Source organism: Mirounga leonina, unplaced genomic scaffold, assembly GCF_011800145.1.
Source record: "Mirounga leonina isolate KUSES-001 unplaced genomic scaffold, KU_Mleo_1.0 Mir_91, whole genome shotgun sequence".
In the NCBI taxonomy this organism is placed as follows: Eukaryota; Metazoa; Chordata; class Mammalia; order Carnivora; family Phocidae; genus Mirounga; species Mirounga leonina.
This window is the reverse complement of record NW_023270839.1, coordinates 12,492,956-12,507,745: the sequence shown is the minus strand read 5'-3', so window position 1 is coordinate 12,507,745 and position 14,790 is coordinate 12,492,956. Positions and strand designations below refer to the sequence as shown.

General features: G+C 35.3%; 1 protein-coding gene across 1 annotated transcript in view; it reads left to right on the top strand.

Annotated features, from left to right (window-relative positions):
- AQR (aquarius intron-binding spliceosomal factor) overlaps positions 1–14,790 on the top strand; it is a 100,299-nt gene that overhangs the window by 42,230 nt on the left and 43,279 nt on the right. The window contains exons 14-16 of the mRNA XM_034994740.1: positions 7,677–7,779; positions 10,369–10,489; positions 13,409–13,550. Coding sequence (XP_034850631.1) covers positions 7,677–7,779; positions 10,369–10,489; positions 13,409–13,550 — 366 coding nt within the window. The remainder of the gene's footprint in view (positions 1–7,676; positions 7,780–10,368; positions 10,490–13,408; positions 13,551–14,790) is intronic.

Below are 14,790 nucleotides of genomic sequence, written 5' to 3'. Positions count from 1 at the left end.
ATGATGCAATAAACATTGGGGTGCATGTACCCCTTCAAACCTGTATCTTTGTATCCTTTGTGTAAATACCTAGTAGTGCAATTGCTGGATCATAGGGTAGTTCTGTTTTTAACTTTTTGAGGAACCTCCAAACTGTCCTCCAGAAGGGCTGCATCAGTTTGCATTCCCACCAGCAGTGCAAGAGGGTTCCCCTTTCTCTGCATCCTCACTAATACCTGTTGTTTCTTGTGTTGTTAATTTTAACCTTTCTGACAGGTGTGAGGTGGTATCTCATGGTTTTGATTTTTATTTCCCTGATGATGAGTGATACTGAGCATTTTTTTCATGCATCTGTTAGCCATCTGGATGTCTTCTTTGGAAAAGTGTCTTCTTCCCATTTCTCAACTGGATTATTTGGTTTTTTGGGTGTTGAGTTTAATAGATTCTTTACAGATTTTAGATACTAACCCTTTATCAGATGTCATTTACAAATATCTTCTCTCATTCTGTAGGCTGCCTTTCAGTTTTGTTGATTATTTCCTTCGCTGTACTGCAAAAGCTTTTTATCTTGGATCAAGTCCCAGTAGTTCATAATTGCTTTTGTTTCCCTTGCCTCCAACAGCGTGAAGTAAGAAGTTGCTACAACCAATAGGTTTCTGCCTGTGCTCTCCCCTAGGACTTTGATGGTTTCCTGTCCCACATTTAGGTCTTTCACCATTTTCAATTTATTTTTGTGTGTGGTGTAAGAAAGTGGTCCAGTTTCATTCTTCTGCATGTTGCTGTCCAGTTTTCCCAACACCATTTGTTGAAGAGACCCTCTTTTTTCCATTGGATATTCTTCCCTGCTTTGTTGAAGATTAGTTCACCATATAGGTGTGGGTCCATTTCTGGGTTTTCTGTTCTGTTCCATTGATCTGTGTGTTTGTTTTGTGCCAGTACCATACTGTTTTGATGACTACAGTTTTGTAATATAGCTTGAAATCTGGAATCGTGATGCTTCCAGTTGTTTTTCTTTTTCAGGATTGCTTTGGCTATTTGGGATCTTTTGCGGTTCCATACAGATCTTAGGATTGTTTGTTCTAGGTCTGTGAAAAATGCTGGTGGTATTTTGATAGGGATTGTATTAGATGTGTGGATTGCTTTGGGTAATATAGACATTTTAACAATGTTTGTTCTTCTAACCCATGAGCATGGAATGCTTTTCCATTTCTTTGTGTCCTCTTCAATTTCTTTCATAAGTGTTTTATAGTTTTCAGAGTACAGATCTTTTACCTCTTTCTTTAGTTAGGTTTATCTCTAGATATCTTATTGTTTCCAATGCAATTACAAATGGGATCAATTCCTTGATTTCTTTTTCTGCTGCTTCATTCTTAGTGAATAGAAATGCAACAAGTTTCTGCACATTGATTTTATATCCTGTGACTTTGCTGAATTCATGTATTAGTTCTAGCAATTTTTTGGTGGCGTCTTTTGAGTTTTCTACATAGAATATGGCATCTGCAAATAGTGAAAGTTTGATTTCCTCCTTGCTGATTTGGATGCCTTTTATTTCTTTTTGTTATCTGATTGCTGAGGCTGAAACTTCTAGTACTATGTTAAATAGTAGTGGTAAGAGTGGACATCCTTGTCTTATTCCTGACTGTAGGGGAAAGACTCCCAGTTTTTCCCTATTGAGGATGATATTAGCTGTGGGTCTTTTGTATGTGACCTTTATGATTTGAGATATGTTCCAACTATCCCTACTTTGTTGAGGGTTTTTATCAAGAATGGATGCTTATTTTGTCAAATGCTTTTTCTGCATCTATTGACAGGATCATATGGTTCTTATCCTTTCATTAATGTGGTGTATCACATTGATTGATTTGCAAATACTGAACCACCCTTGCACCCCAGGAATAAATGCCACTTGATTGTGGTGAATTATTCTTTTAATGTACTATTGAATTCGATTTGCTAGTATTTTATTGAGAATTTTCGCATCCATGTTCATCAGGGATATTGGCCTGTAATTCTCCTTTCTAGTGGGGTCTTTGGTTTTGGAATCAAGGTAATGATGGATTTGTAGAATGAGTTTGGAAGCTTTCCTTCCATTTCTGTTTTTTGGAACAGTTTGAGAAGAATAGGTATTGACTCTTCTTTAAATGTCTGGTGGAATTCCCATGGGAAGCTATCTGGCCCACGACTTTGTTTGTTGGGAGATATTTGATTACTGATTCAATTTTTTGGCTGGTTATGGGTCTGTTCAAATTTTCTATTTGTTCCTGTTTCAGTTTTGATAGTTTTTGTAAGTTTCTAGGAGTGTCCATTTCTTCTAGATTGCCCAGTTTGTTAGCATATAATTTTTCATAGTATTCTCTTATAATTGTATTTCTAGGGTATTGGTTGTGATCTCTCTTCTTTCATTTGTGATTTTATCTGTTTGGGTCCTTCCTCTTTTCTTCTTGATATATCTGGCTAGGGATTTATCAGTTTTATTAATTCTGTCAACCCTCTCTTAGTTCTCTTAGTTTTGTTAATCTGTTCTACTGGGTTTTTTTGTTTCTATATCATTTATTTCTGCTCTAATCTTTATTATTTCCCTTCTTCTGCTGGCTTTAGGCTTTATTTGCTGTTCCTTTTCTATTTCCTTTGGTTAGGTTAAGTTGTGTATTTGAGACTTTTGCTTCTTGAGGAAGGCCTATATTGCTATATACTTCCCTCTTAGGACTGCCTTTGCTGCATCCCAACGGTTTTGGACTGTTGTGTTTTCATTTTCATTTGCTTCCATGTGTTTTTTTCATTCTTCTTTAATTTCCTGGTTAACCCACTCATTTTTAGTAGGATGTTCTTTAACCTCCATGTATTTGAGGTCTTTCCAAATTTTTTCTTATGGTTGACTTCCAAGTTTCATAGTGTTGTGGTTTGAAACTATGCTTGATATAATCACGATCTTTTTGTACTTTTTGAGTGACCCAGTATGTGATCTGTTCTAGAGAATGTTCCATGTACACTCAAAAAGAATGTGTATACTGCTGCGTTAGGATGAAATGTTCTGAATATATCTGTTAAGTCCATCCAGTCCATTGTGTCATTCAAAGCCATTGTTTCCTTGTTGATTTTCTGTAGATGATCTGTCCATTGCTGTAAGTGGGGTGTTAAAATCCCCTACTATTATTGTATTATTATCAATGATTTTCTTTATGTTTATTATTTTTTTATTTCATTTCTTAAAATTTAAATTTAATTAACATATAATGTATTATTGGTTTCAGAGATAGAGGTCAGTGATACATCAGTCTTATATAATACCCACTGCTCATTACATCATGTGCCCTACTTAATGTCCATCACCCAGTTACCCCATCCTCCCACCCCCCTCGCCTCCAGCAACCTCAGTTTTTTTCCTATGATTAAGAGTCATTTATGGTTTGTCTCCCTCTCTGATTTCACCTTGTTTTATTTTTCCCTCTCTTCCCCTATGATCCTCTGTTTGTTTCTTAAATTCCATATGAGTGAGATCATATGATAATTGTCTTTCTCTGACTGACATATTTGCTTAGCATAATACCCTCTAATTCCATCCACGTCGTTGCAAATGGCAAGATTTCATTTTTTAGTTGGCTGAGTAACATTCCACTGTGTGTATATGTATATATTATATATATATATACCGCATCTTCTTTATCCATTCATCTGTCTATGGGCATCTGGGCTCTTTCCATAGTTTGGTTATTGTAGACATTGCTGCTATGGACACTGGGGTCAGATCACTACATTTGTATCTTTGGGGTAAATCCCTAGGAGTTGCAGTTGCTGGGTTGTAGGGTAGCTCTGTTTTCAACTTTTTGAGGAAACTCTTTATGTTTATTATTAATTGATTTATATATTTGCATGCTCCCAAGTTGGGGGCATAAATATTTACAATTGTTAGATCTTCTTGATGGATATACCCCTTAATTATGATATAATGCCCTTCTTCCTCTCTTGTTACAGACTTTGTTTTAAAATCTAGTTTGTCTGATTTAAGTATGGCTACTCCAGCTTTCTTTTGATGTCTGTTAGCATGATAGATGGTTCTCCATACCTTACTTTCAATCTGCAGATGTCTTCAGGTCTAAAATGAGTCTCTTGTAGGCAGCATATAGATGACTTTTGTTGTTGTTGTTGTTGTTTTAAATCCATTCTGATACCTTATGTCTTTTGATTGGAGCATTTAGTCCATTTACATTCAGAGTGATTGTTAAGAGATGTGAATCTAGTGCCATTGTGTTACCTGTAGAGTTGGTGTTTCTGGTGATGTTCTCTGGTCCTTTCTAGTGTTTGTTGCTTTTGGTCTTTTTTTCTCCACTCAGAGGCCCCTTAAAATTTCTCGCAGGGCTGGTTTAGTGGTCATGAATTCCTTTAGTTTTTGTTTGCCCGGGAAACTCTTTTTATCTCTCCTTCTATTCTGAATGACAGCCTTGCTGTATAAAGAATTCTTGGCTGCATTTTTTCCCATTCAGCACATTGAATACATCCTGCCACTTCTTTCTGGCTCACCAAGTTTCTGTGGACAGATCTGCTGTGAATCTGATCTGTCTAACCTTGTAGTTTAAGGGCTTTTTTTTTTTTTTTCCCTTGCTTCTTTCAGGATTCTCTCCTTGTCTATGTATTTTGTGAATTTGACTATGCTATGCCTTGGCGATAGTTGACTTTCGTTGAATTTAATGGGATTTCTCTGTGCTTCTTGGATTTTGGTGTCTGTGTCCTTTCCCAGATTGGGGAAGTTTTCAGCTATAATTTGTTCAAATAAACCTTCTGTCCCTTTTTCTCTCTCTTCATCTTCTGGGACTCCTTCCAAAAGGTGGTCACTTTCCTACTTGTAGACTAGTTTTTGTTCTCTCAGACCTCCAATTGATTTCTTGGGCGTTCAGAATGATTTGATAACTAATCTAGCTGTGTTCAAGGGATGAGACAAGCTTAGGGTCCTCCTACTCCTCCACCATCTTAACTCCTCCCCTGCAAATCTCTTTAATGTCTGGCTTAATCAGAGACAGTGGATTTGTAGATCTGCTTCTGTATTTCATTTATTGTGAGATACTGTTTTAGTTGAAGTAAATGAAGAAATTCCCTTATGCAAAAGGGAAATATATTTTAATAGCCTTTTCAAATAATTGTGAATATTTTTCTTTGATACCATATCACAACTTGACAAGTGGAAGTTTCTTAAATGTTAGTTTCAGTGTGGTATCTGAAACCATATTAAGGAAGTCTGTGCAACTAAAGTGAATTAATTTTAGAAATGGAGACATTTGCCTTGCTTATGGATGAGAGGATTCAATTAAGGTATGAATTCTGCCCAAATTGATCTGTAGGTATAATTCAGAATCCCAGCAGGATATTTTCTAAAAATTGACAAGCTTATTCAAAAATTAATATAGAAGGACAAAGGGACTAGCCAAAACCATTTTGAAAAAGAACAAAGTTGAAGCTTTCCCACTACCTAATTTCAAGACTGCCTATATAGCTACAGTAATCAAGACATTGTGGTATTGAATAAAGGACATATAGACATATAGATCACTGGAACAGAGTAGAGTTCAGAAACAGACTAGACATATATCTTAGTTGATTTCTGACTAAGATGCCAAAGCAACTCACTGAAGAAAGGATAATCTTTTCAACAACTGTGGTGAAACAGTTGGACGTCTATATGCAAAGTATGAAACTTGACACATACTTCACATCATGTACACAAACTAACTCGAAATGAATTGCAGACATACTTATCAGAACCAGAACTAATAGGACATATAGGAGAAAATTTTTGTGATTATGGTTTGTGCAAAGATTTCCATAGATTTCTAAAGCACAATCCATAAAGAAAAAAAATTGATAAATTGGACTTTATCAAAATTTAAAACTTTTACTATTTGAAAGACATTGTTAACAGAAAATACAACCCCAGACTGGGAGAAAATATTGACTGAACACATATCTGGTGATGGACTGGTATCTGGAAGTCTCAGAACTCAATAATAAGAAAACAATTTAAAAATAGCTAAAGAGGGGCTCCTGGGTGGCTCAGTTGGTTGAGCGGCTGCCTTTGGCTCAGGTCATGATCCCAGGGTCCTGGGATCGAGCCCCACATAGGGCTCCCTGCTCCGCAGGAAGCCTACTTCTCCCTCTCCCATTCCCCTGCTTGTGTTCCCTCTCTCACTGTCTCTCTCTCTCTCTCTCTCTCTCTCTCATCAATTAAGTAAATAAATAAATAAAATCTTAAAAAAAAAAAAAAGCTAAAGATTTGAACAGATACTTCACCAAAGATGATACATTTCAGTAAGCCACAGAAGGATGTTTAGCATCATTAGTTATTAGAGAAATGCAACTTTAAATCCTAATGAGATACCATTACATGTCTATTAGAATTATTAAAAAACACGCTCTGTATTGACTTTTGACAAGGATGTGGAACAGCTGGAATTCTCGCACATTGCTGGTGGGAATTCAAAATGGTAGTGCCTCTTCGGAAAAATGTGACAGTTTCTTGTAGTTAAACATGCATTTACTATACAATCTAGTGTTCTCATAGATATACCCAAATGAAAATTTATGTTCACACAAAAATCTGTGGGGAAATTTATATAGTGGCTTTATAGTTGTCCAAAACAGATACCCTTCAACTGGTGAGTGAATAAACACACTGTGCTACATCTGTGTGATGGAATACTGCTCAGCAGTAAAAAGGAACCAATTACAAATGCACACAGTGTGGGTGAATTTTAGTTGCATTATGCTAAATGAAAGTAACAAGTATCAAAAGGCTATATAATGTATGATTCCATCTATATGACCTTCTGGGACAAGCAAAATTGTAGAGATCAAAAACAGGTTAGTGGTTACCAGGGACTGGGATAGAGTGTGTGAGGGCATTTGGTGAGGGTGATGAAACTATATTTAAGTAATGGAAAGCTGTTCAGCTCATGGTGGTGAATGCACGTTTTCCAGAATTCCAGTTTTTCACTTGGAAATTCCAATTTTATCTTTGGTAACAAATACTATCAGTTGTTTTCCTTAAAGTTATTGGTTTATTTTGTTCAGATTTGAAAATTTTTTGCCATTTATTCAAGTTTGAATAACCATAGTTTGTCATTAGTTCTTTGAAGTAAAAATTGTGTGGAAAATGTGTACTTCCTATCTTGTCACACAGAATTTTTAAAAAACAGGTATTCAAGAGTCCAAATTTAATTATATTAATAATTTTAAGTAGCAATTTAATTTCAATTAATAAATTAATTTTGCTACTTCATTAAGGGCATTCTTAAATGAAAGTGGCTTTTTTTCCCCTTCTGCATGTGGCAGTAAGGAATGCTATGGCTCCTTAGAGCCCTGGTTGGTACCACCACCTTCACCCATGCCAGCAGTTTTACCCACCATTGCTTTTCACTGTGTATGTAAAGATAGTGGAAAAAACAAATAATGTCTTAGTATTAATAGAAAAAAATATCGTTCTTGCAGACTTACTAGAAATAGGTCTCAGGGACCCACAGGGGTTTTGCAGAAGACCTTTGAGAACCTGCATTAAGGGGGTTAACTTTCATTGCTGATTTTTTTTATTTGCTGCAGTTTCATAGGGTTATATTTGCTAGGTAAAATTTTTTAAGCCATCTGTAAAATTGTGTTTCAAAAATAAAGTAAGTTAATAAGATACTCTGATCCGAATATTCCTTATTCTGCAGTTCAAATACACTCCACCAGGTGGCATCATACCTCTGCTTGTTACCAACTCTTCCTAAAAATGAAGACACAACTTTTGATAAAGAATTTCTTCTAGAATTGCTGGTAAATATTAATGTTCTTTAAATTTTCCCTTTCTTAAAGACATGGGTTGATACAAATTTTTTCCTGGGCTAAAGGTTAAGTAGGTCATTGCTGCCTGTTTCACAATTACATCATCATATGATTTTGTCAGATTTCTTATCTATTAGATTTCTTTTCTTAAGTCTTTAACCTTTTAAAACTGCTTCATGGCGTGAATTCAGTCCATGCAAACATGAATGAGCAGAGCTTCTGTGTCAGGCACTGGATTCAGGCATTAGGGATACATTGATAATTGACACCATTCCTGCCTTTTAGAGGTCACAGTTACACAGACACAGGTAATACGTATGCATTCATATTTATCTAACCATTTATTTTAAAAGTTATTTAAATATGGTACCTTGAATATTAAGGCATACCTTTATCATTAGAAAACTGAGGAATATTTAGAAAAATTATCACTGACTTGGTGGTTTAAGAATTCTATCGGATTTTTCAGTCATTTTGGGAAATAATGGGCAAACTAATACTTTTTTGGTAAGGTTTTATTTATTTTTTTTTTTAGCGCAGTTTTAGGTTCACAGAAAAATTGAGGAATAGGAATATTTTATTTTTAGCTTTAGAAAAATAATTCATAAAATGCATGAGTAATTATATCCCCACTCTGAATATTTAAGCTGTTTGCAATGTTCACTTTTATAAATAATGGTGTGGTCCTGGCACATGCCTGTTTATGCATATGTGTGGACATTTAGGAGAGGTACCTAGAAGTGAAATTATTTGATTGAAGCATGTGCTTATTTAAAAGATAAGATTCAGCCGAATTATCCTCTGAAAGATGTATGTTCCTACCAACAGTGTATTACAGTGTGTCTCCTTAAGCAGCATTGGATGTTATGAGTCATCCCAATTTCTGCCAGTTGCATGAGTAAAAAAAAATACCTTGTTTTAATTTTTTTGTTTTTAGTTTGTTTTTTATAACTCTACAAACATAAACTGTGTGGGTGTGTATATGCATTTTTTACATGTATGGAACCATAATAGGTACACAGTTTTGTGATTTATATTCCAAGCTCATACTTTTAATATAGGGTGTAAAATACAGTCTCTTACTATAGAGAAGATGATGCTAGTTTTGGGGATAGTAACCAGAAGCTATTGGTAGCAGGTGTTTTAAGCCTGATGACAGGTGTTTAAGTGACAGTTGGAGAGAGATTCTTGGAGTTTTAACTTAATTCAAGTATGGAAAATACTTTTTTATTGATATGCTTACTTGTGTGAAATGTATGTCTTAGGTCACCGTCTTTGCCTTTTCATTATTTCTGACTACAAGTGCTTTCTAAAACTTCCTTGTCCTATTTTCTGACAACATGAAATCTTTTCTCGTAAGTCAGGTTTGGGGATTAATAATAAATCCTTCTATACAAAGAAATGAGGATTTTTTTTAAGGACTCTTTCTAATGGAAAATAGGTTTAAGTATAAAGCAGATCCTGTGCCTTTTACAGTCTTAGACAGCTAAGATTCATCCATGAAATTTAAATATTTTTGCCAAAAAGAAAACAGTTTTAAAAATTCATAGTGCTACAGCATTATCTTTCATTTCCTCTCTCTCCTAAAGGATTTCCTTAGGCTTTGGATTCTTCTAATACCTGAATTATGATAAAGAAGTTGAAATATGCATATTGTTTAGATGATATCACACTATTTTCTTTCCTAAAATAATACTCTCTGTACTGAAGAGAACGTGACACATTTTCCACGTGTATCTTTTTAACATGTTAATTAGGTAACAAGCTTATTTCTGTTAGAGATAGATGACTATAATATTAACAATGGAAATCTACATAGAGGTCATAAAGGCCAACTCTCATTTTACAAGGAAAACTGAGGCCAGGGGTGTGTGTGTGTGTGTGTTTAAAAAGATTTATTTATTTATTTCAGTGAGTGAGAAAGCCTGAGTGAGGTGGGGGGGCGGGTAGCAGGAGAGGGGAAGCAGACTCCACGCTGAGTGTGGAGCTCAGTGCTGAGTTCTATCTCCTGACCTGAAGATCATGACCTGAGTTGAAACCAAGAGTCAGACACTTCACCAACTGAGCCACCCAGGTGCCCCCAGGTTTTTAATAAACAAAATTTTCCATATTGTTTAATTAGTAGTAGAATGAAAACTATAATCTAGGACTTAGGGCTTAACATTGGTGAATATTAAGTGCTATGGTTTTTAAGGTCTTGGCATGTGCCAGGCACTTTGATGCTGTTTTACAGTATTCCGTTTCATTTTCATAAGAAACCTGAGAGGTGAGTTTTTTTATCTGTTTTACTGAAAAAGAAGCTAAGATCAGGGAAGTTAAAGGAACATGCCCAGTTTTTACATAGCTCATAAATTAGAGGTACTTTGGAATCTGCCTGATTCCAAAGCCCATCATAATTGGTGCCTCTCTCATCTGTGACTTATGGAGAAAATGGAAATAGGGAAAAAACCCTCTTATTAAGTGGTACCATAACTGAAAGACATGAAACTTCTCAATCCATACTTTATGGTAAATTTCTCCATAAATTATTTTGATTAAGAAAAGATGCTTCTAACTTTCTGCATGATCTGTTTCTTTTAGGTATCTCGTCATGAACGTCGAATTTCTCAGATTCAGCAGTTGAACCAGATGCCTTTGTATCCAACTGAGAAAATCATATGGGATGAAAATATTGTCCCAACTGAGTACTATTCTGGGGAAGGTATGGCAGAGAGTACAGGATTCAGGTGTACCATGAAATTTAGTTTAGAATTTATCATATGTAACTGAAAATACTCCTATCTGTTACATGCATTAGGATAATTTTCTGGTACCCTGAAGTTCAGTTTTAAAGCTGGAAACTATTCAGTATTTTGAATACATAGTATTAGGGATTTTTATTAAATTTAACCATGCCCTAATGTGTGTGTGTGCTGTGCATGCGTGCTGCACACACATGCTCAGATGTGCACATGTGTACATATATTAGGATGAGAGAGAGATATATATATATCATACACATATATTATCCTTTATAAAATATGACTGTAAGCATAAAACTATGTTTTAAGGAGACCTAATAGTGAAGGAAGTATAGCTCTCATTATGTCACTGTAAAAGGCTTTGTTTGGTAGTGTATTATTTTTCAAAGCCTTTTTTAGAAGTTCTTTTGAATTCCTTGTTAAGCCAGCTAATGACCACCAAAAATTGTCAGTAGTTAACAATAAACCCTTCGTTTTGATTAAAAATAGTTATTCCCTGGTTTACGTATCTATTTCAACAGGTTTGTTCCTAGATGCTTTTGTTCATCCACTAAGGATGAGAATTTGTCACAATTGAGTATATGCTGAAGTACATTCTGACATATTTTGAAGGCATATTTAAAAAAAAAAAATTAAGGAAATTTTTTGAACAATGGCATCATTATGAGAAGTTTGGCTATTTTAAAGACATCACCAGTGGTAATTTATTTAAAAGAAAAACGGATATTTCAGAGTTGTATCCTGAAGTCGTATCCATAACTTCAGTAAAGCCAGTGCACCAAAATTGTGCTAGATTTCAGAATAGGCAGTCTTCATATTTTTTTTATTCTTACAAAGGTCAATGCCTTGTTTTTTCACTTTTCTAATTTGTTCATGCTAAAAGCATTTATGACCATGTATGTATGACATCTAACTCTTTGTCTAATCAGTTCCTAAAAGGCACATATCGCTTAGTATTTTGTCTTGTCAGTACAGAGCTTATGTGTCCTTAAATATGTGTACATAGTCTTTCATCTAGCTTTTGGTGCTATCCAGTGATGCTGCTCTGAGTTTAAAACACACTTGCTTAGTATATAAAATATTGTTCTTCTTTCCCACCTGCAATTAATGAAGGTTAAGGAAAGTATTTCAGAACAATATTAGTTGCCAAATGGTTTAACTGTAATAAAGCTGTCTTCAGATATTTGGCTATGTGATGCCATTGTTCTTTAGGGACCGTGGATGGCACTGTGTTTTAGGGGCTCAATATCTGATGCTCATAAATAGGCAAAGATCAAAGCTAATACTGAATGCTTATGCAGACTGCTTCTAGCTCCCAAGAAGAGAAAATAAGTGTGAAATTGGTACAGATATTTAAAAAGATATAGTTAAGAATTGTAAAGAAAATCCTTGTAAAATTTTATGCCCTCATTTTGAGCCTTTTTAAGAAAATAAACACAAATATAGAAAGCCACACAACATAAATATAGGGCTTAACAAATTATTATAAGGGAAATAACCACCTTATTAGCTATCCCAGAACCCTCCTGTAAGCTCCTTCCTAGTACTGCTTCTCCCTCCACCTGAAAGTAACCATTTCTTGACTTCGATAGCAATCACTATATATTTCTTCATAGTTTTATCACCTACTTGTGCATCCATGTGTGATAGTCAATCTTGTACATTTTTAAAATGTCTTTTACTTCACAAATGCCCTCTGCATGCCTTCCTTTTCTTTTGAAGAACCCAAATTGTTTGATCTGTATAGTTTCCCACAGTCTAGTTTTTTCTAACTGACTACTCAGTGTACAGTTGAGTATGTCTCTCTGCTCTTTATTTTTCTTGCAGATTGGCAGCTGAATGCAGAGGCTTGGTCAGGCTGAGGTTTTCTCTCTGGCAGGATTCTTGGTGGTGCTGTATTCTTTCATCAGATGCACAGAATGTCTGTTTGTGTGTGTGTGTGTGTGTGTGATAGAAGTAGCCATTGCTGCTTAATGGCTAGATTTGTTAATTCAATGACAGTTGCAAAATAGTCACATTTTAATTTTTTTTTTTTTAATAAAATGATGCTGTCTAAAGAGACACTTTCCCTCAGCCTCTGGCCTGAAAGATACTGAGTTAGATTATAAATCAGAATCTAACATAAATGATGTGAAATTTTTTTTTGCATTGATATTCTTTACCATTTGGTAAGAATGGATACAGATGATGGAAATATTATGATTTTCCAGTAAAATGTGTTTACTTTGAGGTTCTTTTTTTTTAACCTTTTTGGTATTGCAGCCAAATGCTTATTCACTTATTATCCAAGGGAAAGAGCAGTTAGTGAAGATATTAGAAAGAATATTGTTCATTAATATAGTCAGAGAAGGGAAGTAACTCCAGGAATAGTATACAATGAATACCTTATCCTTAAAGCCTAGCCAAAAGGCAGAGATTCAGAGCACAATAGTGCTCATTGGAGATAGATTAATATGTTGTAATATACTAACTAATTAGCTTTCATGGTAAATTTGTCATGGGCTTAGTTTATGGTCACTATTTACTTCAAGCTTTGCCAAATATAAGTGAGGGGGTAAAGGAAGAATTTTTAAACTACTTGAGACTATATTAATTGTAAGTATCTTCAGATACTTTTGAGAAGCCTGTTTGTATCTGAATCATTGATGCACGGTTATATGTATTAATGAGATTTATCCTTCCTTCCCAACTCTTAATGGATAGCATTTGTTAACTTGGTTTTTCAATTTCTGTGTGAAAATAAAAATAGAACCTTATCAAATATGCTATATTTCAGACATCATTAAACTCTTAAGCAAATTTGTAGTGCATTTTTTATACATAGCACAGCTGTCTGATTAAAAGAATAATTCAAATGTGGATGCTGTTTTCTTTTTCAGGTTGTCTGGCTCTTCCCAAGTTGAATTTGCAGTTTTTGACTCTTCATGATTACCTCTTAAGGAATTTTAATCTCTTCCGCTTAGAATCAACTTATGAAATTAGGCAGGACATCGAGGATAGTGTCAGCAGAATGAAGCCATGGTTAGTAAATCGGTTCCACTTGTAATGAAGAGGTGCAAACAGTGACTGATATAACCTCTGTCAGAAACCTCATAAGTGTATTTAGAAATAGTATGCCTGGCGTGAAGATGCCCTCCAAAATATGAGATATTTACTCTTTGAGAAATTCTCTAATGTGGATTAGAGTATACTAAAAGTGCTAAAACATAAAATATGTATCTGGGTACTTGGGTGTGGTGCTGGGGGACTGGGGATAAGGGAGGAGAGGTCTCATTCTTGGAGGATGGTGGGGGGAGAAATGTAGAGGGGAGAGTAGGGTGGACATTAGCAAAAGGGTAAAGAGGGAAGGTATGGGCTGACCAGCAGGCCTTTACTAGGACAACGGTTCAAGTCCTGGGAGCTTATGATAAGGAGGTCTTCTACTACCCCAGCTGCTCTTATGGCTGTCACCAGTATTTCAGTTAGCCTATCCCAGGAACCTGGCAAGAGATGAGGAGCATTGCTGAGCATCACATGGAATTGAACGTTGCAAAGTGTTCCCTGGTCCTCCCTCCATAGATTACCTTGACTAAACCATCAGGATTTACTTTGGGGGCCAGTTGAGTAGGTCTCTTTATTTGAGGAAGTCTTCTGCTTAAACTCAACTCCCCACTTGCTAGCTCATGTCTGGAATTCTTCTAGCTAAGAAAAGACTTTCATTCTAGTTATTGTAGGCAGCTCTGCATTATGAGATTTGTGAAGGTCCGTTTTGCTTTTGAGACATGACTGATTTAGACATGAGGTAAATGCCCTTCATTCACTATTTCATTCTACGTGTAGAATTGATGAGGGTAAGTTATATATCACAAGTGACTATAAACTAGTAAAATTCTTATATTTTATTATATTCTGGTCACACTATGCATACACATACAATTATACTGCATTCTGTATGAAAAGCTTAACAGTTTTTGAATGTGAACAGATTCAGGTATCTTCCAGGCTTCTCTCCTTACTAATTACAGAGAGCTACATGGACACTATGATTATGATCTGTTTTTTTCATTTCCACATTTTATTTCATACACAGTTCTATTTTTTAATTAGTTATTATGTGAAAAGTTATTCTGGGTGAGACTATAAAACATAACATAAAATATTTTTGACTTAATAATCAGTTGAGTCAGTAGGCAGGCTAGTACTGTGAGGTTTGTATACTTGCTGGCTAATCATCTCTGCCCACAGTTTTGCTGGAATTATTGCCCACTGTTTGGACCCCCAG